Below are 27,548 nucleotides of genomic sequence, written 5' to 3'. Positions count from 1 at the left end.
AACATATGGTTAGAAAGTTTGAAGTTTCTCTATGACATATCACTGTAGACCTATATGGCTATTAGAGTTATTACAGTTATTTACCATAGTGACTAGTCTTCCTCGGTAACCCTTAAGGACAGGCTGCATGCATCACTCACAACACTCTAACCTAGTGTTACGTGCAATAGAACAGAAGGACTATTTATTAAATGCCCAGGTTAGTGGTGGTTGGTTGAATATATTGTTCTGTGTATTTAGTAGAGTATTATACTAAATTTGTGGTATTACCAAAAATATTACAGTGGGTAGTTGACGTTTGACCCTTCTACATACTTTAGACATGGAACATGAACTCTTCATGCTTAGCATTGTTAACCACAACAATACATTTCATGCTACCTTTCCTCTATTAAATGGAATTAATGGACATGTCTTCAGAAGTTGATCAATCATTTCCCTATAACTATGACTATCTTTCTTTATTATATAATGTTAGACCATATCTATGTGCAATTTCTTAGAATTGATGCTTTTATGTACAGTTGCCTTACTTATTTTGAATTTCCCAAAAAAAGTTTTTTTTAAAAATAATCATCAATTGGTATACCCTTAAAAATAGTTTTTTAACCTATTTAAAATTTTTTTTTAAATGTTTTATTTATTTTTGAGACAGAGAGAGACAGAGCATGAGCAGGCAGGGGCAGAAAGAGAGGGAGACATAGAATCAGAAAAAGGCTCCAGGCTCTGAGCTGTCAGCACAGAGCCCGACGCAGGGCTCGAACCCATGAACATGAGATCATATCCTGGGCCAAAGTTGGAGGCTTAACCAACTGAGCCACCCACGCACCCCAATAATAGTTTTTGAAGTCAGTGTTAAAAAATACTTTTTTTCTAAGAAAATGAAAGCTGGATGCATAATATGAAAGAAAATGCCAAAGATGAGAACTATATATGATGTATATTAGCTCATATTTATAAAAATGGAACAGCAGTAATAATTCTGTGGGTTAGATTTCTACCTCAACTTCTACCTAAAAAAGAAATGCTATTTCAAGTAAGATGAGTATCATTGATCATATTCTTGATCAAACTGTTTCATAATTTGATATTTGAACAACTTTGATAACAAATGACAGAACATATGATTACAGTTGACTTTTTTAAAAGTGAGTCTGGACTTAGTCTTTACCCATAACATATATCTTTGAAGTTAAAGATTGACTTTTCTTGGGGCACCTGGGTGGCTCAGTTGGTTAAGTGGCCAATTTCGGCTCAGGTCATAATCTCACAGTTCATGGGTTTGAGCCCCGTGTCAGGCTCTGTGTGGACAGCTCAGAGCCTGAAACCTACTTCGGATTCTGTGTCTCCCTCTCTCTCTGACCATCTCCGGCTCATGCTCTGTGTGTCTCTCTCTCTCAAAAATAAATAAACATTAAAAAAAATTAAAAATGAAACCCAACTTTTCTTATAGTGTTAGAAATCAGTTTCATTTCTTTTTAGTCCACTGTTCAAATCAATGATGTGTTTATCATCTGTTTTAGAACTAGTTTCTATAACTCAAAATAAAATTAGTGTAAATGGGATTTCTATTAAAGTCAAAATATTAACTATAGTTAAAGGTGGCAATTGGTAAATTCATCTCGAAAAGGATGCTTCAATTCCTCCTTATAAGGAACTGATTATTTTGGCAGCTTTTCAATTCTCTCCCATCTGTAACTTCTCCTGATTAACTAGTCCATGAAGCAGAAGGGGAAGGACTTTTCCAGAACAGTACAAATCATCAGCCAACGGATGTACCATTTTTATGGTTTGTTTTGCTTTGTTTTTTTCCAGTGCTTTTTCTAGTGCATTTTATTTATTTTTTAAATTATTTTTTTATGTTTTTTATTTACTTTTGAGAGACAGAGAGAGACCGTGCGAGCAGGGGAGGGGCAGAGAGAGAGGGAGACACAGAATCCGAAGCAGGCTCCAGGTTCTGAGCTAGCTGTCTGCACAAAGCCCAACACAGGCCTCGAATCCACGAACCACGAGATCATGACCTGAACCGAAGCCAGATGCTTAACTGACTGAGCCATCCAGATGTTCCTTTAGTGCATTTTAGACTATGGAAATAGGTACTAAAAATATATAGTGATACAGTAAGATAATTAATACAAAAACTTCTTAATTCATGAAATATATTGGGTAGAAGATAAATAATTAAATGTTAACAGCATAATCCTTTCAGGTTTGAGTTCCTTAAAGACACAATGCAGAAGGTAGACTACGAGAATTATTTAGTACATTTGCTGTGAAAATGGAGTCGCTCATAATTCTCACGGCTTTATTTTCCTGACTTTTTAAAAAAAAAGTTACATGATCTTCTAAGTTTATTTCACATATTTTTATATACATCAAAGGTGACCTAAGAGATTTAGCATTTATAAAAGTACGAGGTAGGATGTAGAAAGAGAAAGTCTCCCAAATAATTAGTTTCAAAACAACAGAAAAGGAGTTGGGGCCCCTTGGTGGCTCATTCGGTTGAGCGCTGACTTCCGCTCAGGTCATGATCTCACGGTTTATGAGTTCGAGCCCCGCGTCAGGCTCTGTACTGACAGAGTCTGTCTCCCTCTCCTTCTGCCCCTTCCCCGCTTGTGCTCTGTCTGTCTCTGTCTTTCAAAAATAAATAAATGTAAAAAAAAAAAAAACCAACAGAAGGGTTCAATGGTACCATCTCCCCCTGCCCAACAATCTTTTTCAATTTCTGCTGTGCCATCATTTTAAATTTATTCAGTTTAAAACTTAGGATTACAAAACATGAGCACTTCTTGGAGTGATAATATTTTAGGCGGTTAGCTGTGGTTTTTAACACCAACTCTCTGGCTGCCAGGATCAGGCTGTGTTGGGAAGCACAGAGAAGGCAGACACAGACATGCTATACTTCTGGGAGAGGGCATGCCAACCAGGGAAACAGACTGCAACTGCAGGTTCTGGGCAGAGGACTCTTCTACAGGCTTCATGCATTTACCAAGACTGAGTCCACTCGTTCTGGCCACAGAGCATTCAGGCACATCCTACCTTCTGATTTGCATTTTATTTATATTTTAATACAAGTTCTCCTAAACATTTTAGTTGTCAGGTGATGTTTTCCCTTGTATTATCTCCCCTGCCCTCACACTGACTGACCTCCTTTAATCTTATTTTGGAGATCTTTCTCATGAATGTTCTCTGAAAAAAGAAAATTAACTTACCTGGTGTTTCTGTTGTTTTGGTTGAACTCTGATTCTCAGCTTTAGAGGAAAGAAAAGAAAAGAAAATCACTAAAAGGAAAGGTTGACTGTCAGATCTACTCTCCCAATTCTTACAGGTCATAAATGGATGTAGGTCCTACTTCCTTTCTGATTCACTTTTCTTCAAATCACAAAATCATGAGGCGTTCATGGTTAGAAAGACTTTGGAGTAAAAGTCAGCCATTTTTTTCTTCAAGGGCTGCATAGGAAGTATTTTAGGCTTTGTGGGTCATCAGTCTCTGGCAACCATTCAACTTGTCATTGTAGCATGAATGTAGCCACACAGAACACCTAAAGGGTAGATGCGGCTGTGTTCCAATGAAACTTTACTTACATAAATAGGTGGAGTGCTAGACTCAGTCTGTAGGCCCCAGTTTGCTGAAACCTGTTTTAAAGCATCTGGTGCAACTCCACACTCTCAATAAACAAAGAAAACACAGATAACTACAAATCCTTTGGGCGGGGCTTAATGAGTGACACTGTCATATGTCATATTCCTACTAAGATATGATGCATTTCCAGTGCAGAGAAAGATTCAGGATGGTTCAGACAGAAACCTCTCAAACTTAGGGCACGCCTTTAAGGTAAATATAGTTCACATGAGCTTTCTACAATAAAATTACGTGAGAAAATTACAATCAAAGATCACTTCAACAACTTTGAGTGTATGTACCATGAACAAAATCTGTGATGTGAAAAATAGAGAAAATGATTTTAAAATACTAGAAGCCCAATAGTGATAGTTTAAAATATCCATTTGCCTCTTTTGTATGTTCACTTGTCTATCAGCATCTCGAATTTAACATGCTTAAAATAGACCTCTTGACCGATATCCTTAAACCTGCCCCTTCCCCCACTTTCTTGGTGCAGTGCATCTCCCTCAGCTGCACAAGCCAAAAAGTAGTAGCCTTTCTTGATTCTCCTCTCTTTCTCACCCCATTGGCTATAGCTTCAAAATGTATTTCAAATATATTCACTACTTAATTGAGTAGTATTTATCTAGCACCAATTTCTCTCCCTAGTGCCTGTAATAGCCACCTAGAAAATTCTATTTAAATTCGCTATGTTAATGGCTCCTTATTCCTCTTACTATGGATGGTAGCCTTTACCAGACACCGCCCCCTGTTTCACCCTGACTGATAGATAACATCATGGAGCTCTTCCTGCCTAGGTCTTCTCTGCTCCCTTTTCCCTACGGCTCTCAGGCTACACTCTGGCTTCTTCTATCTTTCGTGACTGCTCAGATGTCAGCACTTAGAGAAGTCTTCTTCACCACCTCACCTGATGCGGTCTCCTTATTTCCCTTCAGACTAGTCCACCACTCAGCTTCATTTGCTCAGCAGTCCTTTTCTTACCATAGTGACCTTTTTAAAATGTATTTGTTGTCAGTTAAATGTACCTCCATGAGGACAGAGATTGCTGATTTTATTCAGAGCCGCAATTCCAATACCTACAACCACGTCTCTAGTAAAAACGTGGAATGAATGAGTGAGAATAGGAAATAACACTAATCACAAATAAGACAAACTCTACTTACCTGAATTCAATGTTTAAGGGAAGACAATGTTTTCTTTAAAACTGCTAGTTGGATAATCATAGCTACCACGAAGCAAATTCTTAAGGTTACTTCCTCTATTATGTGCTGATGTCTGCAAGGGAGACATCATTACCATCTGCAGATCTACAAATATTAGCTAAGAAAAGTGAAACTATTTTTCAGGATGGGGACAATGATTGTAAATCAGGTGTGTTCATTCTAATGTCCATCTTCTGCTACTGAACTAGGCAGTTTTTCTATCCACTAACCCACTCTGAATGGAAAGCTTATGTAATTAATTTCTGCTTTTGATAACTAGTTAAAATACCTTTGAACATGGCATAATGCTGCATTTGGAAGATGCAGTTAAAATATTTATCAGCTGCTAGAGGATTAAGATACAAAGACAATTAAAACCCTTTGTTCCTTTTGGTATTAATATCAGGTGATAACCTTTCTTGCTGATAGACTGAATGAAGGTTTGTATCAGACAAAACCTGAGTATTCTATATTTAAGTTTTGTTATCAGCCTTCAGAACTGCATAATAATTTTATTTCATTTTATTTTTTAAATTATTTTCTTATTTTTATTTTTTGAGAGAGAGAGAGAGAGACAGAGAGACAGAGTATGAGTGGGGGAGGGGCAGAGAGAGAGGGAGACACAGAATCTGAAGCTGGCTCCAGGCTCTGAGCTGTCAGCACAGAGTCTGATATGGGGCTTGAACTAATGAGCTGTAAGATCATGACTTGAGCTAGAGTCGGACACTTAACTGAGTGACCCACCCAGGTGCCCTGAATGCATAGTAATTTCAGAAGGACATACCATTTAAAGAAAATTAAGCATGTCTTAAGGTTTAGTTGAATCAAAATAATAGCATATGGCAATTCAAAATCCTTATATTGAGTGTACAAAGAGGTCTGGACTTTTCTGTATGAATGCATATGCTGTTATTTTGAGGACAATTCTATAGAGCTTAGATATTTAATTAAAACTGGAATATATACCTTTTTATTATGAAATGAGAGATATTATTTTGAAAGTAATGAAGTGTTTTCCCATCCAAGTACTAACCAGGCCCGACCCTGCTTAGCTTCCAAGATCAGATGAGATCGGATGCATTCAGGGTGGTATGGCCATAGACTGAACTGTTTTCATATGGCACTTCAAATTTGGACTCAGTCATGTGGGCTTAAAAGTTTAATAAAGATGGATGCATGAAAGTGTGAATTAATCAAACGGGAAGACATTTACAATTTTTCTTGAGTTTTACTTGTAAGTTTCATAATACATGATTTTAGAAAAGTCCAAACTCTGATCTATAGTGAAGTGAGTAAAGTCAGATAGCAAATGAATGTAGTGCATTCTATTAAGCTACTCTCAAATTTAAATATGTAGTAAAGACCAGGCGTGCCTGGGTGGCTTAGTCGGTTAAGCGTCTGACTTTGGCTCAGGTCATGATCTCACAGTCTGTGGGTTTGAGCCCCAGGTCGGGCTCTGTGCTGACAGTTCAGAGCTTGGAGCCTGCTTCAGATTCTGTATCTCCCTCTTGCTCTGCCCCTCTTTTGCTCGCTCACTGTATCTGTCTCTCAAAATAAAATAAAAAAGACATAAGAAAATTTAGTAAAAACCAAGACCTCAGTTAGACTGGTTGGCAACTTAAAATCTGTTTGTTGAGTTTTATTCTATAATATGAGATGGAAGTCTTACGAAATGCAAATGAACTTTTACCTTTTTAAACATTAATCCACATTAATCCAAAACTAAACTTTACTCAGTTAACTTTTAAAACAGAAAGCTTAAACAGCAATACAGCTAATAACTTTACTAAATAACATCCTATAAAGGAAATTGTGTTCCTAGCTATATATGCATATGTAACTATATATAGTTATACATAGAAAATATCATTAACAGGAAAGGAGAAAAGATATATACAGACATCCCATATATATTCCATATATAATTCTCTACTGATTTGCTTAAAAATAGTTTACTATGCCCAATTCAAGTTTTCCTTATCATTTTCTTATACACAGCATTGGCTGAGTCATTATATGTGGCATTTCTATGACCCAAGATCTACACAGGCTTGAAATATGTGGGTCCACTTATACTCAGAGTTTTTGGTACAGTGTAGGACTATAACTGTATTTCCTTTTCTTAATGCTTTTTTTTTTTAAAGATTTATTTATTTTTGAGAAAGAGAGGGACAGAACTTGAGCAGCGGAGGGGCAGAGAGCAAGGGAGACACAGAGTCCGAAGCAGCACAGAGCCCGATGCAGGGCTCAAACCCACGAACTGTGAGATCATGACCTGAGCCAAAGTTAGACCCTTAACTGAGTGAGCCATCCAGGAATCCTTCCTTATATAACATCTTCTCTTCTTTAGCTTACTTTATTATAAGAATACAGTGTATGATACATATTACATATATGTGTTAATTGACTATTTGTGTTACTTGTAATTTGTTGTACTTAGTAATTGAGTTTTTGGGAGTCAAAAGTTACACATGGGTTTTGTACTGCTCAGAGGGTCAGCCCTCCCAACCCCCATGTTGGTCAAGGGTCAAGTTGTATTTCTGATTTGTCTAAACCATGACTTGTGTGTGACTCAGATTTGTTATCCTAAGAATTCCTCCTGTATCTGCCCATTTGAAATGATACAAACTAATTAAATATCATGTAAGAAATGTTATGATTAAGTTACCAGATAAGTGGCATAGGAAAATGGTGCAATTCACAAAGGAAATAATGAGATTGGGCAATCTGATAAATTAATGTTTTCCAAAGGATGAGATGCATAGAATTGTATGAGATTCCATAAGGCTGTACTGGAAAGTGACATTAAATAAGATTGAAATTTTTAATGAACATGTTATGTGCTTTTCAGTTGTCTTTCAGTTTATTTGGTTATTTCAATAAGGAACTTTCAAAATTATAATTTAACATGTGCTTATCTTGATTTATTTTTTTAAACAAGAATGACTAAGCCTCAAACAAAGAGCCTTTGGTAAGCAATAACTAGATTTTTTAAATCTACAACTTGCTTTTTAAAAAATTCGTTTTAATGTTTATTTTTAAGAGAGAGAGTGACAGAGTGTCAGCAGGGGAGGGACAGAGTGGGAGGGAAACACAGAATCTGAAGTAGGCTCCAAGCTCTGAGCTGTCAGCATAAAGCCTGGGCCGGGGCTTGAACCCATGAACCATGAGATTATTACCTGGGTCAAAGTCAGATGCTTAACGACTAAACCACCCAGGCACCCTTTTACATTTTTTATAGTGATTTTATATCTACTGTTGATGTCTAATGAAACAGGTTTTTAATTTATGATGATTTTCTTTTCAAGCAAATTTAAGAATAAAAAGTGCATCAATTTAAGGAAAACACTAAATAAATAATAGTGCAGATGGTTTACATATCTTGTTACACTCATTAAACTGTGGGAACTACTGAGCTAAAATCCTGTAGAGGCCCCTTATGGATGTGTAGAATTGAAATAAGCAATTGGACGAAAGAAGCGAGGAAGAAGGAATAGGAACATGCAAATTAAGAGCCCAGGATGAAAAAATCACAGTCAAGAATAAATGTGGCCTGGGAGCACCTGAATGGCCCAGTCAGTTAAAGGTCTGACTTTGGCTCAGGATGTGATCTCCTAGTCTGTGGGTTTGAGTCCCATGTAGGGCTCTGTGCTGACAGCTCAGAGCCTGGAGCCTGCTTCGGATTCTGTCTCCCTCTCGCTCTGCCTATTCCCACTCATGCTCTGTTTCTTTCTGTCTCAATAATATATAAACATTAAAAAAAAAAAAAAAGAATAAATGTGGTCTGATGGGTGGGTTACAGCCAGAGAATTACCTTCCTTAGAAGCACACAGCCTTATATTCTGGGCCAGCCAATCAGCCAATTTGTATTGTAATTGTTGAACACTTACTTGTCAAGCATATGATTCATACAATTAGAAGCAAATTAATTGTGGGCACCTGGGTGGCTCAGTTGGTTAAGCATCTGACTCTTGATCTCAGCTCAGGTCATGATCTCATGGTTTCATGAGATTGAGCCCCATGTCCGGCTCTATGCTGACAGCATGGATCTTGTTTGAGATTCTCAATCTCTCTCTCTCTCTCTCTCTCTCTCTCTCTCTCTCTCTCTCTCCACCCCCTTCCCAACTAGCACTATTAGTAATGAATAAATAAATAAAAACTTTAAAAAAAGCAGATCGTTTTCTACTACCCTTATATACATTACGTAAAATAGTCACGATGAGAACAAATACGGTATAGTAAAGAGTTTATGAGTTTTGAGGCAAGAGAAACAGTGTTTGAATTTCATCCTTTTAATTTAACCACAGCCAAGTCATTTAGTCTTTCCGAACCTGTTTATTTGTGAATCTGGTGTCATAAATACCAACATTGCCTGGCCTTTGTAAGGATTATTATTACTAAAATAACAGCTAACATTTATTATATTTACTTGCCAGACACTGTTTTAAACTTTGTGCATTTTATTTCTTTTAATCTTAACAAGGATCCTATAAGGTTATGATCTTGTAGCTCTTTTACAGATAAGGAAACTGAGGCACAGAGAAGTTATGTGGCTTATCGAAGGCCATAGTACAAATAAATGATTGTGCCATTATTTGAGCCTAAGCAATGTCACTTCAGAATCATGTTTCATAACCAATAAGCTAACTTCCTCTTGGCATGATTAAAGAGCCTAGTTTTTATTTTAAGATGGGTGTGGTGCCTGAAAAAGCAAGGCTTAGGCATAGGTCATTCTCTTGTTTAGCCACCAGTATATCTAAAATGTCTATTTGGTTATTGTACAATTACCTCTGCTAAGGAGACATAAACTCCACATTAAACTGGAATAAATTATGCAATTCAGATATATATTTGGTAAACTAGTTACTATATGTAAATGTTATTATTCTTACTGAATAACCTACTGATGTCTTATAGATGTTATTCATTTCTACTTGGCAAAAGCTAGATTTTCCCTTCAGATTTTAAGTCTGTAATATTGTGTATGTTGTGATAGCAAAAAATCTGGCCTGGCAAAACCCTTAGAGGTATTTTGACCAAGGCCTGGCCTTCATAGAGTTGAGTATTGGCATACGGCCCATCTCCGTTTGCCTTCTACCTATAATCTTATTCCACATTCTTTCCTCAGCCAAGTGAGAGTTCACTAGCAAGAGAAGGAGCAATAGTTTTCCTTTGACTGATAATCTCTTGCAGGGTGTTCCGTGCTGACTTTTAAATCTGGCTACAGAGACTTACATGACTAAATTACCAGCAAGAAAGGCACCTATTTTGCTTTCTCCTCTCCATCTTCCTCTTCCTTTTCTCTTCTCTCCTCAGAAACCAACGGAACATGTGGGCACAGGAAATGAAGAAGAGTTGCAGAGTATGCCACATTGTCAAGCCATTGGCAGAAATGGGGAACTCAGGAAGAGGAGAAGTTTGGCCCTTGTATGACAGAGTTTTCCATGCAGTCCCACCACAGTTTTGCTGTTGGAGAGCAGGGGACTCCTGTGATTGACATTTCCCCTCAGGTCCCAGTAAGGTAATCCTGAATATAGACAATGACAACTGCAAGAATGACACAATCTAAGTGTGGCAAAAGTAGTTCAGGATCTGGTCTCGTTAAGTGGTGATCTTCTTCCCCCTAAAAACATGTGCACCCAGTACTTGTGAATAGGACCTTATTGGAACAGGTCTTTGCAGTTGTAATTAAGTTAAGAAACTTATAACTTCAGGTATCTGTATAAGAGAAGGGTGAATAGGGGTGCCTGGGTGGCTCAGTTGCTTCAGCATTTGACTTTGTCTCAGGTCACAATCTTGCGGTTCATGAGTTTGAGTCCATGTCAGGGTCTGAGCTCTGTCAGCACAGAGCCTGCTTCATATTCTGTGTCTTCTTCTCTCTCTGTTCCTTTCCCTGCTTGCACTCTGTTTCTCTCTCAAAAATAAATAATAAAAACATTAAAAACACTTAGAAAATAAAAAAGAAGAGAATGCACAGACAGAGGGGAGACACAAAGGAGAAGGCATGTGAACACACAGAGACAAAGACTATGTTAAGACAAACAATGATTAAAGGGGTACATCTATAAGCCAAGGAATGCGGAGGATTGGCATCCATCCCCAGAAGCTAGGAGGCCTGCAAGGCACCGAAGCCTGTTAATAGATTTGTAGTGAATGAACTAATTTATTAATTATTTCAACAGGCTCTCATTTATTTATCTGTAAATTCAGAACACTAAATTAGTGATACTTTCTATCAAAAATACTAAAATTCTAGGGACATGTTTTCTCCAGGTAGAATAAAAGGGTAAAATAGGAGAAATACACAGAACTTTGAGAAAATGGGAAATGACTAGAGATAATGCTTTGAGAATTTACTTCTTTTTGACCAACATCCTTTGTAGGAAGTAAAGCAATAAATTTCACTAACTCTTCTCTACTCAAAATCAAATCTGCACTTGAGATGATGTACTCACAATGCTTTTATCTGATAGTCACTATCCAAGGATCCATTGCCCTATGTTTAAGAGGCAGATAAAGTTTCCGCTGTTCAACCTTCCCTTACCAATGGAGTGCTTGGTTCTCCTTCTGTCTCTTGCTCTTGGGTTCACTAATTTTTAGTGTTTATGTGTGTGATGGGTAGAGATGGAAAGGGAACATTGCTTTGCTAATCGGGAATCTGGGCTAGCTCCTGGTTTCATCAGGCACAAATGGAAATGTGTAAAAAACTCATTAAAGCAAATGGATTCCATACTAAGCAGGAAGCACCTTGAGGAAGAAGGGAAATCTAAGGAGAAATGAGAAATCTACCCCAAAAGTGTGTTTGATAAAAAAAATATCTAAAAGACTTAGTATAGAACTGGTTAATCAAATGGCAACTGCAAAGAGTAGCAGTAAATACCCTTATTTCATTATCTTGCTTTCCAGGGTGCCTCATTTTTCAAGAAATGGCTTTGTGGGTATATTTTTTTAAAACTACTTGGAAGAAAGCCACTTCAAACTGTGTTTAGAAGCTAAATGAATACACTGGTCCCCAGAACAGAGATGCATAGGGCATTTTACTGCATAAATCAAAGTAAAATTAGGAGTCTTAATGGACTCATGGGGCTGACCACACACTTCTATATAAGTGCTAATTTTAATAAACCATGGTCCCTGAATGACATTTTCCTAATCAGTCACTGAATGAGTATTAGTGCAGAATACAGATTGAGTTTAATCTTCAACTGCCATACATTTCGCAGATGCATATTTACTTTTATTCTTGTTTATATTCAGGACAATCATTTTATGAAATGGATAGGGTTTTGGTCTGCTAAAGGCACCTTACAGACATTAGTGCCTACAAAATAGATTCTACTTATCAGAAGCCAAAACACTACCACAAGGAAATGTTCTACATATGAAGGAGCAATGGCCCCTCTCTTCAAATTCTTCTATGTGGTAATTGTCTCATTAAATAAAACCATTAGTTGACAGTTATGGTATGAAATTAGGTCCATCTATGTAATCTTCTTTATGTTATGCTAAAAAGAATTACAACATAATGGGAAAATGGATGTTCCTGATGTGTTTCTAGACAAGAGTGGGCCTTGCACAAGATCCCACTTGCCATCTTCTTCTACTCTGGAGATCTCCCAAGAAGAGCCTTGGAATCTGTAAATCATCTATATTTGCTTCTTATTAAGGACTATGGATATGCCAAGAATGCCGCTATTTTTTATAATGGATGGTATGTGATAAGGCTGTTATGGCAAATTACTAGCTTTTCCAGTCAGGATATTTTGTCTAAAAATACAGACTATTTCACATCATGGAGACCAGGATTTGGGAAGTGCTTGTAGTGACCCTGTATGTAGCTGGAGCTAGAAAGTTGTCTAAGCTAAAGGGAGCTCTCGGTCTGGCCACTCTCTATCTCTCACGAACAACTTATTCTTGCTCATGGGGTCTGTTGATCTCCCATATTCCTTCTCTCCATTCTTTCCTACAATTTTTATCACTCATAACGTCTGTTTGCTTATGCATAGATATGCACAGGAGTCATCATGGCTATCTCAGACTCACTCTGTTGAGAGCTTCCTGCTTCAGTTTTCACAGCTAATCACTTTTCATTTGTTTGGGTTTTCTAGTTAAGGATACACAGAAAGTAAATTTGATTGGGCTAGCTCAACATTTTCCTTCCTTTGTTTTTATTTTATTTTATTACTTTTTAATGTTTTTTTTTTGAGAGAGAGAGAGAGAGAGAGTGCAAGCAGGGGAAGGGCAGAGAGAGAGAGAAAGAGGGAGAGAGAGAGAGAGAGAGAGAGAGAGAGAGAGAGAGAGAGAATCCTAAGCAGGCTTCACTCTGTTAGAGCAGAGCTCAATGGGAGGCTTAAACTCACGAACTGGGAGATCATGACCTGAGCTGATATCAAGAGTTAGGTGCTTAACCAACTGAGCCACTCAAATGCCCCTCTTTTTATTTTTAAGTAAAGCTTTATAAAGAAATTCACCACCAAGTTCAATCATTTTAAGTATATAAGTCAATAATTTTCAATAGATTTATAGAATTGTAGAATCATTACAATAATCCAGATTTAGAATATTTTCAATATAGAAAACTCCCTTGGGACTCTCTGCAATGAATCCCCAGTTCCACTCTAGCTTTGGGCAACTTCTTATGTGGTTTCTGTCCCTATAAGAATGTCCATTATGGATATTTCATTTAAATGGAATTATAAAATATGTGGTGTTCTGTAAAAGACTTTCTTCAATGAGCATGATGGTTTTGAGGTTCATAGTGTTACAACATGCATCAGTAATTTGTTCCTTTAAATTGGGGAATAGTAGTCCATTGAATGGATATCTTGTTTTAGAATATTCCAAATCCATTTTCAGATGGAAAAGCCAATGGAATATTCCATTTCACCAGTTAATGGGCATATGAATTGTTTCCAGTGTGACTATGATGAATATTGTTACTATTAATATTATCTCAAAAATACCTGTCTTGATTACTTTAGCTTCAGAGTAAGTTTTGAAGTTAGTTTATGTAAGTTCTCCAACTTTGTTCTTCCTTGACGAAATAGTTTTAGCTATTCTAGGTATTTTTCATTTCCATATATTATTTAGGATCATCTTATCAATTTCTAATGATTTGCTGTGATTCTGTGATTCTGATAGGACTTGAATTGAATAAATTAATCAAATATTTATCAATGGGGGAATGCCATTTTAAAATAGTCTTTCTATCCATGAATATGTAATGTCTCTCCATTTACTTAGATATTTAATATCTCACAGAACAATAGTTCATTGTGCAAATCTTGCACTTCTACTGTTAAGTATATTACTAAATATTATATTCTTTCTGATGCTCTTGTTAATGTCACTGTTCCCTTAATTTTATTTTGAACTGTCATTGTTAACATACAGAAATATGATTTATTTTTATATTATATATCTTGTGATAGAAAATAGGCTTTAAATTTAGTAGTTTCTGATTATTTTTAATTTTCTACATAAATTATGATGTAGTCTTCCAAAAAAATCTGTTTTCTTATTTCTTCCTTTCTTCTTTTACAATCTATATGAATGGATCGATCTATCTGTCTCCCTACCTACCTACCTACCTACCTACCTACCTACCTATCTACCTATCATCACCTTATTGTACTACCTAGGACCTTTGGTTATACTTTTGAAAAAAAGTGGTGAGAATAGACATCTTTGCTATGTTCGATCTTAAAAAGAAACCACGAAATATTTAACTAGTAAGTATGATATTTTCATAGTTACCCTTTTTAGTTTGGAGAAGTTACACTTTATCTCTAGTTTACTAAAATCTCTAATTAAAGGTGGGTGTTAAATTTCATCAAATGCTTTTTATGCATCTCTGACTCTACTAATATCGTACATTGTTCTACTTGATTTTCATGTATTAAGCCACTCATACATTTCTGGATAAATCTCACTTATTTTTGTTTTCTATCCCTTTCTATATGTTACTAAAGGTGGTTTGTTAATATTTTATTAAGGAGAGTTGCATCAATGTTCATGAAGGATATTGGTTTTCTTTACTTGATTTTTCATTCTTTTTTAGCTTTGATACCAGGATAAATCTAACCTCTAGTAATTACTTCTGTGGTGTTCCTTCTTCCTCTTCCTGAAAGGATTTGAGAAGAATTGGTATCATTTCTTTTGAAAATACATAGAATTCACAACTGAAGCCATTCTGCTTGAAGTTTTCTTCATGAGACCATGTAAGATTTCTAATGTATTATCTTTAATTGTTTTTATGTCTTTTCAGGCTACTTATCTTCTTGAGTCAATTTTAGGAATTTGTTTCTAAGAATTTCCCCATTTCATTGAAGTTTTCTAATTTGTTGCCAAGCTCACTTTTTGTGTTATGTGTGTCAGGGAATATCATAGATTACTGCTTGGACTTGAATTGATCTTTCCTGGCACTCACCCATTTATGGTTATGGAGGGATAAAATATCACAGTACAAAGCCAAGTTGCCAAATGGTTGTCCAATTTGGTACAGATAATCAGGTGGAGCATGGTTCTTCAGTAGCTGTGGGCTGGAAAATGTTCTGAATTTAATGCTATCCAACAGACAAATTTAACATTTCAGCACAAATTTTTACACTTACTCTTGTGTTGGGAACTTTGTGGTGTTGAAACAGTATTTGAAAGTGGAGGACTTGTCACTGTTGGGTTTGCAGTGGTGGGATTCTTCATGACACCCTCGGTTTTCTTTTCTAATGATGTAGAAGAATAAGCAGCCATCAGGGGTATAACCAATAAACAGACAGTCTTATTAGTATTAATATTAACATCTAGTTACAATTTGAACATTAGTTACTGAAAGTCTTCTGATCAAGATTTAAAAATTCAACATTTTGGTATTTACCTTTTGGTGATCAGTTCATTACATCAAGAAAACCCGGGAATATTAGATTCTTCTCTATATCTGCTGTAGGTTATCTCATTTGAGCAAACAGTAATCCTACTAGTTAAGTAATAATTATTGTAATTTTTTATATAGGATACTCAGAAAAGTTAACTTCCCCATTTTCACATAACTTATCACAGAAGAGAGACAGGATCTGACTCCAAGCCTTTCTAATGCAAAAGCTAATCACTCAGCTACCCTAGAAAGGAGGTGGTAAGAAAGTGGTAGTAGTTAAAGGTGATAGTTTCCATGCTGCCTGGGAAAGAATTTTTAGGTGGGTAGAACAGACAGCAGGAAAGGGATAACAGGAAGTACATAGAATAAACTTTCCATTTTTTTGGCAGAAGGGGGAAGGAGAATGAACAACAAAGGAAAGATAACCTGAACATACAAAAATAACATTGGACTATGATTACTTGAAACAATTTATATTTACACGAATATTGTAAAAACAAAATCATTATTGTCCCTCAGTCTTTTCAAAGTCTAATGTGGAGAACATTAGTGAAGAAAAGACAGATATGATGATTAGTGCATGCTTAGAGTTAACTAGATATGATGTTAGCTGGAGGTAGGAGGAAATCAGTTTAATTTCTTTCACAAAGTAGGCTGAATTGCTGTTTTTAGTTGCCAATCAGCTTCCATTTTATGGCAGCAAGCATCTAGAGTGTAATGCAAATCCTTAGTGCAGTTGAGAGATTCATGTTGGAGAAAGTGATAGTTTGCCAGAAGACCTCATAGACATTGGGCGAATATGTTTTCACACAAAGAGCCTTCAGGAATTGGTATGCCAGCAAAATATAAACATAAATTCAAATATAGGCCATAGCATTAACACTGCATATGAGAAAGAAAGATTTGAAATGGGCAAAACTTCAGAGGAATCTTAAAGTATTACACTGACAAAGAAATACTTGAGAAATTAAAGAGATATCTTATTGTAGCAAAAATTGATGTTTTTGATAGCATCGAAGTACAAAAGATCACCCCCAATACAGGAAATCCACACTTGAGGATGAAGGGACATGGAGAGGTAAAGATTTTGCTCCTCACTTGAACTCTGAGAACTTATTCTTGAAAAACATTGGAACAGGATTTCCTCTTTAGAAATTTTTGGTGAAGAATTCTTCTACTGAGTTAAAATAGGAAACCATGAAACAGCTATTCTGATGACCTAAAGAATTCCCTAGCATAAGACAGACTCAAAAGTCTTGGACATGGTAAAGAGAATATATATTTAAGAAAGATGGGGGAAGCTGGCAAATTAGAAAAATACAAAGAAAAGAGCAGAATAATGGAATACCTGGGGATACAATGCCAAGGAGATTGCTTTGAGAATAGTCTATTATTGATGTGGAATATACTTCACAAATAGGGGTAGAATGAGTACCTAACTCAAGGCAGGTTGTCAATTACACAGTGTCATGCAGGCCATGGAAAGCATCTTGAATGCTTTAAAAGTAAGCAAAATATTTTTAAACATACATAGTGGACCTAAAACAAATACAAGGAAAGAGGCAAAGCCAAATGATGCCACAGCCATAAATTTAAAAAGTTTCCTAGTATACTGAGATGTTTCAAATCCTAGTCTCAAGACAGAAGAAAATGGGTCAACCACATTTATTAAGATATGAGAATCACAGTCTCGTATTAACATATTGTTCGGAAAATGTTCCCAATTGCACTTGGAGTTCTCACAGAGCAGATTCTGGACTCTTGCCAGAAAATGATTGATGTCTCATAAAAATGAAACTAAACTTAAAGCTATTCCTTTAACTTAATGGTTTTCTGTCCTTCTATGTATCTGCTTTGGCCTACAAGCAAAAATTACACTGTAAGCATAGGTGGTATTATATGTGTTAGGTTTGACAAATATTATTTTGCTTGAGTAATACTAATTTAAATCGTGATATCAAAACGGTATTGACTTTACTCTTAGGACTTGTTTTGAAATTCATGTCGTTTTAAGTCTGGAAACTTTGGTATAGGTAGGATAAATGAAAGACAAGCTATAAGAATTTTAAAACTGTATTTGCCTTGGAATAAGAGGAGTCTGACACACTAGCAGCTTGAGAAAGTTGCGTCAATACCATAGTGTAAGAGCAGAGAAGACACCGTCACTGCAACCATACCGTTAAGTGAAAACCGTTAATTGAAATGAGCGTGAGGGATAAGGGCTATTTTATAATTACCTTGGAATATTAATGTGAGATTCATTTTGTGTATTTTGTGAGATTAAATTTTGGGAAGAAAGCAATTAATACGAGGATTATTTATATTAGGAACTTAAGGTGTGTTTACAACTGATCGACTCGAGAGGGTTTATGGAGTAAAATTGTGCAAGGCACGGGAGCAAGCTGCTTTTCTCCTTCAGAATTATATAATCTGAATTATGGTATAGTTTTTTTCTAATGCACATGGCAAAAGCTTCTTGTGTGGTCACTTTGTCTTCAGAAATAGAATAGATGATAAGTGACTTTTTGACAAAGTTAGCATTTATTAAAACGTATACTAAGTATACTAGTACCACGGTATGTTAATTTGGTATTATGTTGAAGAAAAAACAGTTGTAGTCAAATTGACTGGGGCTGCCTAGATTGTAAAAAAGCCAAACGGGTATCTTTTTGATAAATTACTGGGACTAAAAGAAATGTTACTGTGCATTGTGAAACCCTAGGTGGGTAGTCTTTTCTAAAGCAATTGCCCAAGGATCTCCATTTCCAGGGATCATTTTATGGACTAGTGGTCCATAGAAGTTCTGTATCCATGGCAACATGGGTAGTCTAGGGTAAACTTAATTAAGGTCTTGATTCATTTCAGTGACTTCTGGGGGTAATATTAAAGAGCCACTCATGGGAAGACTGTGAGAGGCTTAAATATTTATACCAATGGTCCTATGGAGATGCATCAAAGCAGTGTCAAAGACTGGAGAAAATGTTTCTTAAGATTTTGCTCAGATTTGGGGCACCTGGGTGATTCAGTTGGCTGAACATCTGGCTTTGGCTCAGGTCATGATCTCACAGTTCATGGATTTGAGCCCTGCATTGGGCTCTGTGCTGACAGCTTGGAACCCGGAGTCTGCCTCAAATTCTGTGTCTCCCTCCCTCCCTGCTTCTCCTGCTCGCACTCTTAACACACACACACACACACACACACACACACACTCTCAAAAACAGATAAACATTAAAAAAAAGATTTTGCTCAGATTTTCTGATCCTTTCTTTGAGTGAAAAGTAATTCTTCAGAGTGTAAATAAATTTAGATGCCAAGCCCAAGAGAAAAATCGCGAAGGGGTGTAGGCCAAACACCTGAGCAATTCAAAGAGAACTCAGGACTCTATCTACTTCAGTACCTCACATGGATCATGGAACCAGGCTACAAGGGAGTTCCAAAGATTCTGAAGAGAACAAAATGGCGATGGTAGAGGAATATGTAGGTAAAGTAGGAGTAGTGCTTTCAGTTGGAGCCGATAAGAGGAGGGAATTTTATTTTTATGTGAATTTTGTATTTCCTTTTCCATGAGTTGGGGTATGCATGAAGGACCCCTTGAAATTGCGCATTTACCAATACTTCCCCTCCTGCTAGATCAACTGGGATTGGGTATAACCTCAGGGAAAGTGAGCCAGAGTGTACTACTGAGAGCTCTTTGGCACTTAGGCCTTGGCTGAGAGAGTGTTTAGACGTCTTCAGATCTATTCATTTATTAACTCAGCTTATCAAGTGAAGTTCATATGGGAATTTGGGGCTGATCCCAAGCCAGGTACAAAGTTTTACTTATATTTACAGTGGCTCTTTGCTTACACACCCCAGAAATCACGTGGTTTACAGTGGTTTGGTGACCTCAGAGGGATCTAGTAATTTGAGATTCTTTTTGAGTCCCTGCTATTCCTTAGAGACTTCATTAAAAAGTAGATATTGACTTTCCACTTAAAAAAATCTATTTTAACAGTGTTTCTTGGAGCCAGACCAAATATTGGTAGGAGTGTCTCCTTCATTTTCTCAGATATATTGATCTTACACATCAGTGAATAATTGGCAATTGTTTATGGGGATCTTAAAAGCTTTTGGGACATTTGAGTTGCCCTTTTGAAAACTATAGCTCAGAAGACTTACCAATGGGGTTACTCCATGTCAAATGGTGGGTGGAAAAGGGCTGCTTTTTTGTTTTGTTTTGTTTTATTTTGTTTTGTTTTGTTTTCTGGTTGTAGAATGCATATTATTATTTTCATTTAACTGTGAATGGCATTAAATAACATAGTAATACCTTATTTCAGTAATTTTCAATTGTACTACTGAAGTCCTAAGAGCTCAGTGCAGAAGGCTCACAGAGTACTGTTAGCAGTAAGAGAGAGAAACGGGTAGAATTCTATCATGCCCACATATACACCCCACCACCCCATTGCTTCAAACTACTTCAACTACTATTCAGTGTACTGGCATTTTGGACTTCCTCATAAAATTTTATATGGAAATATCTCTCCCAATTAAAGAAACTTTAGGTAACAATTGTCTTACTTAATAATGAGGGTCGTAAAATGGTAACCTTGCCTATCCACACTAACTGTAAGACAAAGAATTTCAGAGTAAGCAGGCAAAACAAGGTCCACTGTTATTGTGAAATTCAGGAGTTAATGAAACTACAATATACACAAGAACATGGCCTTGCACATGGATATATTTACTCTTTTTTAAACACATGTTTGACATTTTTGCTGTGTGTGTTTATGTGTTGTGTGCACGTATGTGTATATACGTGATTGCCACTTAAAAGAAATAAACATCCATAGCAGGTTGGCTACATCATCAAAAGGACAGTTTGAAAGCAGGGAAAGAACAAGAACATTTACCAAAAACTTAAAAGTTTAAAGTTACAGAATTTGTTGACTACTTTGTGCAGACAGAAAAAACAACAAAAATAAACATAAGCCTTACTAATACCTGAGGCACTTACTGTTTAAAAACCAAGTGTCATAATTGAAATTAAAATAATAACACTAATTCATTAAGAAATAGTTGCTTATTAATTATGAATTAGATGGAAAGAAAAACGTGAAGCTAAGAGATCAGGTTTCAAACTGCAAATTGTGATTGCAATTTTGTGCTTCTATTAAGTCACTTAACATCTCTGGAACCCAGTTTTTCCATCTTCAAATAATTAAAGTTAAATAATAATTTAAAAATAAACTTTAAAAGATGATAATACATTGCTTAAAACCAGAGCCAAATGTACTATCTACTATAAAAATGATACTTTGACAACAAATTGCAAAGCATTTCCAAGTTATGCTTATTATACTCTGCCTTATATAGACATGGATATCTATAATATACTTTAGAATAGTTTCCATATGCTTTATTTTTAAAGTTACATTAAGTTAAACTTTAAAATTGGATGCTAAAGGGAGATAATTTCTGATAGGTGGTATATACACTGAAGAGGCGGACCCTTGCCTGGCTCAGTCAATAGAGAATGCAACTCTTGCTCTCAAGTCATGAATTTGAGCCCCATGTTGGGTGTAAAGATTACTAAAAAATTAAATAAACTTAAAATAAAGAAAAGAATTTGGGATGCCCAAGTGGCTCAGTCGATTGAGTGTCTGACTTTTAGTTTTGGCTCAGGTCATGATCTCAAGGTCATGAAATTGACCCCTGGGCCAGGCTTCTTACTGCGCATGGAGCCTGCTTAAGATTCTCTCTTTTTTACTCTCTGCTCCTTCTTCACTCACACATGCGCTCTCTCTCTCTCTCTCTCTCTCTCTCTCTCTCTCTCAAAAAAATACACTGATGAGGAAAAATTTCTTTTAAATGTACTAGGAAGAAATTTATAAACATGTACAAATTTAAGAATATGAGAATAAACTAAATAACCAACAGGCCAAGGAATAAATAACAAGGGATATTAGAAAATACTTTGTGAAGAAGCATGGAAATGCAACCTACCAAAAGTTATGGGATGTAATAAAAGTAACACTGAGGAAAACATGTGGATGTAAACATCTATTTTATAAAGGAAGAAAATCTCATATTTTTTGCCTACCAACTTAAAAATTGAGTAAAAGATTGAACTAACCCAAAGCCAATAAGGAAATAATAATGATTAGAGAGAAGATAAATAAAATAGGTAATAGGAAAACAATAGAGAAATTAATAAAATAAGAAGTTAGTTCTTGGGAAGATTGACAGAATTGACAAAGCCTTAAACTGACAAAGAGAAAAGACAGAGGACTCAAATTACTAAATCATGAACAAAAGTGAGCAGAGCACATTGCTATTATCCTTACAGAAATAAGAAGGGTTACAAGGCAATGCAATAAACAATTGTATGCTAACAAATTATATACCCTAAATGAAATGAGAAAATTCCCAAGAAATCACCAACTCTGACCAAAACCGAGTCAAGAAGAAATAGAAATCTGAATAGACCTGTAATGAACAAAGAGATTGAGTTAGTAAACAACTTTCACAAAGAAAAACCCAGGACTAGATGGCTTCACTAGTAAATTCTACCACGTTTAAATAATAATTACCATCAATTCTTCACAAACTCTTCCAAAAGTTAGTAGAGGAAGGAGCACTTCCTAATTCAACTTGATGCCAAAATTAGGCAAAGACATCACAAACTTTTATCTTTTATGAATATAGACACAAAACTTTTTTTTAAAAAAAGTTTATTTATTCTTGAGAGAGAGTAAGACCATGAGTGAGGGAGGGGCAGAGAGAGAAGAGAGAGGAGAGAGAGAGAGAGAGAGAGAGAGAGAGAGAGAGAGAGAGAGAAAGAGAAAATCCCAACCAGGCCCCATGCTGAAAATGCTGGAACCCATAAACATTGAGATCATGAACTGAGCTGAAATCAAGAGTCATATACTTAACTGATGAGCTATCCAGAAACCCCTAGACACAAAAATTCTTAACAAAATAATACAAATCAAATCTAGCAACATATAAAAGCATTTTATGCCATGATGATGTGGGATTTCTCTAAGAAATGCAAAGTTGGTTCAAATTGTAGAAATCAATGTCACATGGCATATTAATAAAATAAGAGATAAAAATCACATGATAATCTCAATATGCTGAGAAAATGCATATGGCAAAATCTAACACCTTTGCACAATAAAAACATTCAACAAACTAGTAATAGAAGTGGGCTTCCTCAACCTGATAAAGGACATATATGGAAAATGCACTGAGCATCATACTTAATGGTGAAAGCATTCCCCTATAATTCAGAACAAAACAAGAATGTTTCTTCTCACCACTTCTCTTTAGTGTTGTATTGGAGGTTCTAGCCAGGGCAAATTGATAAGAAAATAAAATAAAAAAGCATCTACAAATTAAAAAATAAAAAGCATCTAGCTTGAAAAAGGAGAAGTAAAACTATTTCTATTTGTAGATAAATCTTGTGTATAGGAAATCCAAAGGAACACACACACATATAATTTAGAACCAATAAATGGATTCAATAAGATGGTAAGATACAATATCAGTATGTGAAAATAAATTGTATTTTATACAGTAGCAATGAACAATCCAAAAACAAAATTAAGAAAATTATTTCATTTTAATAGCATGAAAATGAATAAAATTTTAGAAATAAATTTGACAAAAGAAATACAAGTCTTCCATGCTGAAAACCACAAACATTATAAAAAGAAATTAAAGACAATCTAAAATAAGCAGAATGTTGTCTTATATTTGCAAATGGTAAGATTTAAGATTGTTAAAATGGCAATACTTCCCAACATTATCTGCAGATTTGATTCCACCCCATCATAATCCCAGCTGACATTTTGCAGAAATTGACTAGTTAACCCTAAATTTTATATGAAAATTCAAGTGAAACAGAATAGTGAAAACAATCTTGAAAAAGAAGAAAAAAGTTGGAGGACTCACATTTTCTGATTTCAAAACTTAATGCAAATGGTAATCAAGAGTGTATGATTTTGGCATGGAAACAGTCACAAATTTGAGTCCAGGAAGAAACCTCATACATTTACAGCCAACTGAATTTCACTGAGAGTGCCAAGACAATTTAAATAGGAAAGAATAGTCTTTTCAACAAAAGGTGTTAGGACAACTGGATAATTGTATGCAGAAGAATAAAGCTGGACCTTTACCCCACACCATATACAAAATTAAAGACTTAAATGGAAAAGCTAAAACTATAGAATTCTTAGAAGAAACTATTGATATGTCTTTGTGACCTTGAGTTGAGCAATGGTTTCTTAGATTTGACCTGGTGGGTGGAAGGAAACCAGAATATGTCACCTTGAAATGTATATCTTTGGCATAAAAATTATTTTAAGCCTCAGCCAATTAAGAGGCAGCCAATGCAGATAAAGCTTTTCTGCTTAAGGGCAGGATATAAATTTTCCTTTTATTGGAGATAGAATTTTGTCAGCCCAGAGAAAGCATTAGGAAACTGCAAACAAACCTTACTGGGGTGCCCGGGTGGCACAGTCGGTTAAGGGTCAGACTTGTGATTTTGGCTCAGGTCATGATTTCGGGGTTGAAATATGATAGAGCCTGTCTTGTGCTCTGTGCCGGACATGATGCCTGCTCTTTCCCTTTCCTTCTCCCTCCCCACCCTAATTTGAGCACATGTGAATGGCACAAACTTTCTCCCTCTCTCCCTCTCTCTCTTAAAAAAAAAAGTCTCAAAAAAAAAACAATTAAAAAAAAGTCCATTAACTTCCTTCTATATATTTACTTTACCTTAGTTTTCAACCCTTGGAAGCCTAAATTACTTTCTTTGGTCCAATCATTTAGCTACAAACTTATTGTTCTTTGTTAAGATGCTATATAAGCCAAAGTTCTAAGCCACTGCTTTGAGACACTCTTTGTTTTAGGTCTTAGGTGTGATGTGTGCTGTCCACGTTTATTTTTTTATCTTGTTTTTTTGTTTGTTTGTTTGTTTATCTTGTTAATCTGTCTTCTTGTTAAAGAATCCCAGATGAAAACCTAAAATGGTTAGAGGTAAAATTTTACCTTCCCTACATGACAGAAAAACTATAGGTAAATTTTCCTTCACCAAAATTCAAGATTATAGTGCTTCAAATATATCATCAAGAAAATGAAAAGTCAACCTATAAGTAGGAGAAGATATTTGAAAATGATCTATCCAATAAGGCACTAGTCTCCAAAATAGATATCAAAAGGCTTATAACTAAACAACAAAAAGATAACCCAATTTTTAAAAAATGAGAAATGATTAAGTAGACATTTTTTTAAAACTTTTTTTTAATGTTTTATTTATTTTGATACAAAGAGAGACAGAGCATGAGAGGGGGAGGGGCAGAGAGAGAGAAGGAAACACAGAACCGGAAGCAGGCTCCAGGCTCTGAGCTAGCTGTCAACACAGAGCCTGATGCGGGGCTCGAACCCACAAACGTGAGATCTGACCTGAGCCGAAGTTGGAGGCTTAACCGACTGAGCCACCCAGGTGCCCCTAAGTAGACATTTTTGCAAAGAAGATATACAAATGTCGGCAAGTACATAAAAAGTTGCTTGGGATCACTAGACATTAGTGAAATGTAAATCCAAACTATAATGATATACAACTTCACACACACTAGAATGGCTATGATGAAAAAGACCAACAACAATAAGTATTGATTAGAAAATGAAGAATGGGCACCTTCTACATTTCTGATGGTATTATCATATAGAGCAGCTGCTTGGGAAATCAGTTCCTTAAAAAGTTAAAATGTGGAGTTACCATGTGACTCAGCACTTCCACTTTAAGATACATACCCCAAGAGAAATGAAAAGATGTGGTCACATAAAACTTGTATCAGAAAGTTCATAGCAGCATTATTTATAATAGCCAAAAAGTAGAAGCAACTGAAATGTCCATTAACTAATAAATAAATAACATGTGGCATATCCATACCATGACATATTAGTCACTCACAAAAAAGAGTGAACTACAGATAAAGTTATAGCATGGATGAACCTGAGAATGTTAGGCTAAGTGAAAGTCATATACAAAAGATCATATACAATATGATTCCATTTATATGAAATTTCTAAAATAAGCAAAGAGACAGAAAGTCATTTAGTGGTAATAGACATATGGGGTGATGAAAATGTTCCAGAATTAGATAGTGGTGATGGTTGCAGTAAGTATACTAAAAACTACTTTACTTGTAAGCATACTAAAAACTACTGAATTGTACACTTCAAAAGAGTAACTATTATGGTATGTGATTATACACATGGAAGAAAAGTGATTTTAAATGATCATTACTCACCATCTGTAATTGTTGTAGTTAATGAAGAAAATGTGGGAGGCAAAGGTGTACTTAAGGATTCCTTATTTGTTGTTCCTAGTTTGATAAGATAGATGACATTATTATTAATTACAATTTCATCTCACCTGTCAAGGAATAAATAAAAGTCAGCCAAATCTAAAGGTGAACTACAATCTCTCTCCAGGTACTGGGTAAGCCTTTGCCTATCTTTAAATTTTCCACTTTCTATCTTTTTGTCCAAAGTAAGGAATATAAGTACTGAAAGCTTCAGTGACCCAATGAAAGTGCACGTGCGCGTGCGTACATACACACACACACACACACACACACACACACACACACACACACTTTTTCTATGATAGGCCCTCAAAGCAAATTTTCACTGCAGATAGTTACTTGGATATCTTTAAATATGCAATATATATAAAAATATATTTTTACTATATATATAATTTCTATATAAATATATATCATAATAAACAAATATTATAAAATATATTTATATACACACAATACATATATAAAATAAAAACAAATGATTTAAAATTATTTTAATTTTCCTAAAGAGAAAAATAAGCTGATAGGAACTTCACATCTTCCCCACCCCTCCCAGAATTACATTTCATTTTGTTGATTTAGTTATGACATTGGAACTTCCCAAATTACATAAATCATAAAGGCGCTTACAAATTCTTATAATTAACTAATTTGTTCATTTATAAAATATTCGTTGAGTTTCCAGTCAAATGGGTGCAAGACCCATTTCTATATTCTTGAAGACAGTATCCAACTCTTAGTCATCTCTTTAATCTGAGTAGTATCAGGGTTAATTCCTGGCATATGGTAGGCAGGTAGTAAATGTTTCAGATAAGGTGGTGCTCATACAGGACATGGGGACCAACAAAAAGACAAAGATATTATTTAAGTAGTGAATACAACTTACCAGTTTGACACCCATAATTTTCAACATTCCCTTCTTAAACACTTTAGGATATCCTTTTGTGATTATGACACAATGTTCCATTTTTACTATGTGACATATATAAAATCCTGGTTCTTATATGAATGTACACTGTTTTGGAAGAGAGGAATAATTTGGCTCTGCACAGTTTAATGCTTTAAAACCCATCCAGAAGAGAGTTTTCAAGGATAAGCTGGCTAGAGCTGTATATCAGAAAATACTAAGGAATCCTTTGGAGGATTGCTGTGGACACATATCTCCAAGCAAGTGGTGAAGGTTTTGTCTTCTACCCTTCTGTCATCACCATTTGCTAGAGGACATAGGTTATTATAGAAATGAAAAGTGGCTATAATAAGTAGATTCTGTGAATTGTAACATGGAGAACGCTGAAGCACTTAAAAGTTTCTCAAAGTCTTCTACACCCAGGATGTAGCTATAATTTAAAAGAAGAAACCCATTGGTCTATGTGTCTGTTTTTGTGCCAATACCATACTGTCTTGATGATGACAGCTTTGTAGTAGAGGCTAAAGTCTGGGATTGTGATGCCTCCCGTTTTGGTTTTCTTCTTCAATATGACTTTGGCTATTCGGGG

General features: G+C 35.7%; 1 protein-coding gene across 1 annotated transcript in view; it reads right to left on the bottom strand.

The window, feature by feature from the left end:
* The window catches only part of EMCN (endomucin), a 103,534-nt gene that overhangs the window by 31,916 nt on the left and 44,070 nt on the right, over positions 1-27,548 (bottom strand). Inside the window, exons 3-6 of the mRNA XM_029921462.1 lie at positions 25,996-26,070; positions 25,380-25,382; positions 15,441-15,548; positions 3,213-3,251 (exon numbers count right to left, since the gene is read on the bottom strand). Of these exons, the coding sequence (XP_029777322.1) occupies positions 3,213-3,251; positions 15,441-15,548; positions 25,380-25,382; positions 25,996-26,070 (225 nt within the window). The remainder of the gene's footprint in view (positions 1-3,212; positions 3,252-15,440; positions 15,549-25,379; positions 25,383-25,995; positions 26,071-27,548) is intronic.

The sequence above is a fragment of the Suricata suricatta genome, chromosome 1 (assembly GCF_006229205.1).
Source record: "Suricata suricatta isolate VVHF042 chromosome 1, meerkat_22Aug2017_6uvM2_HiC, whole genome shotgun sequence".
In the NCBI taxonomy this organism is placed as follows: domain Eukaryota; kingdom Metazoa; phylum Chordata; class Mammalia; order Carnivora; family Herpestidae; genus Suricata; species Suricata suricatta.
This window is presented reverse-complemented; position numbering and strand designations above follow the sequence as displayed.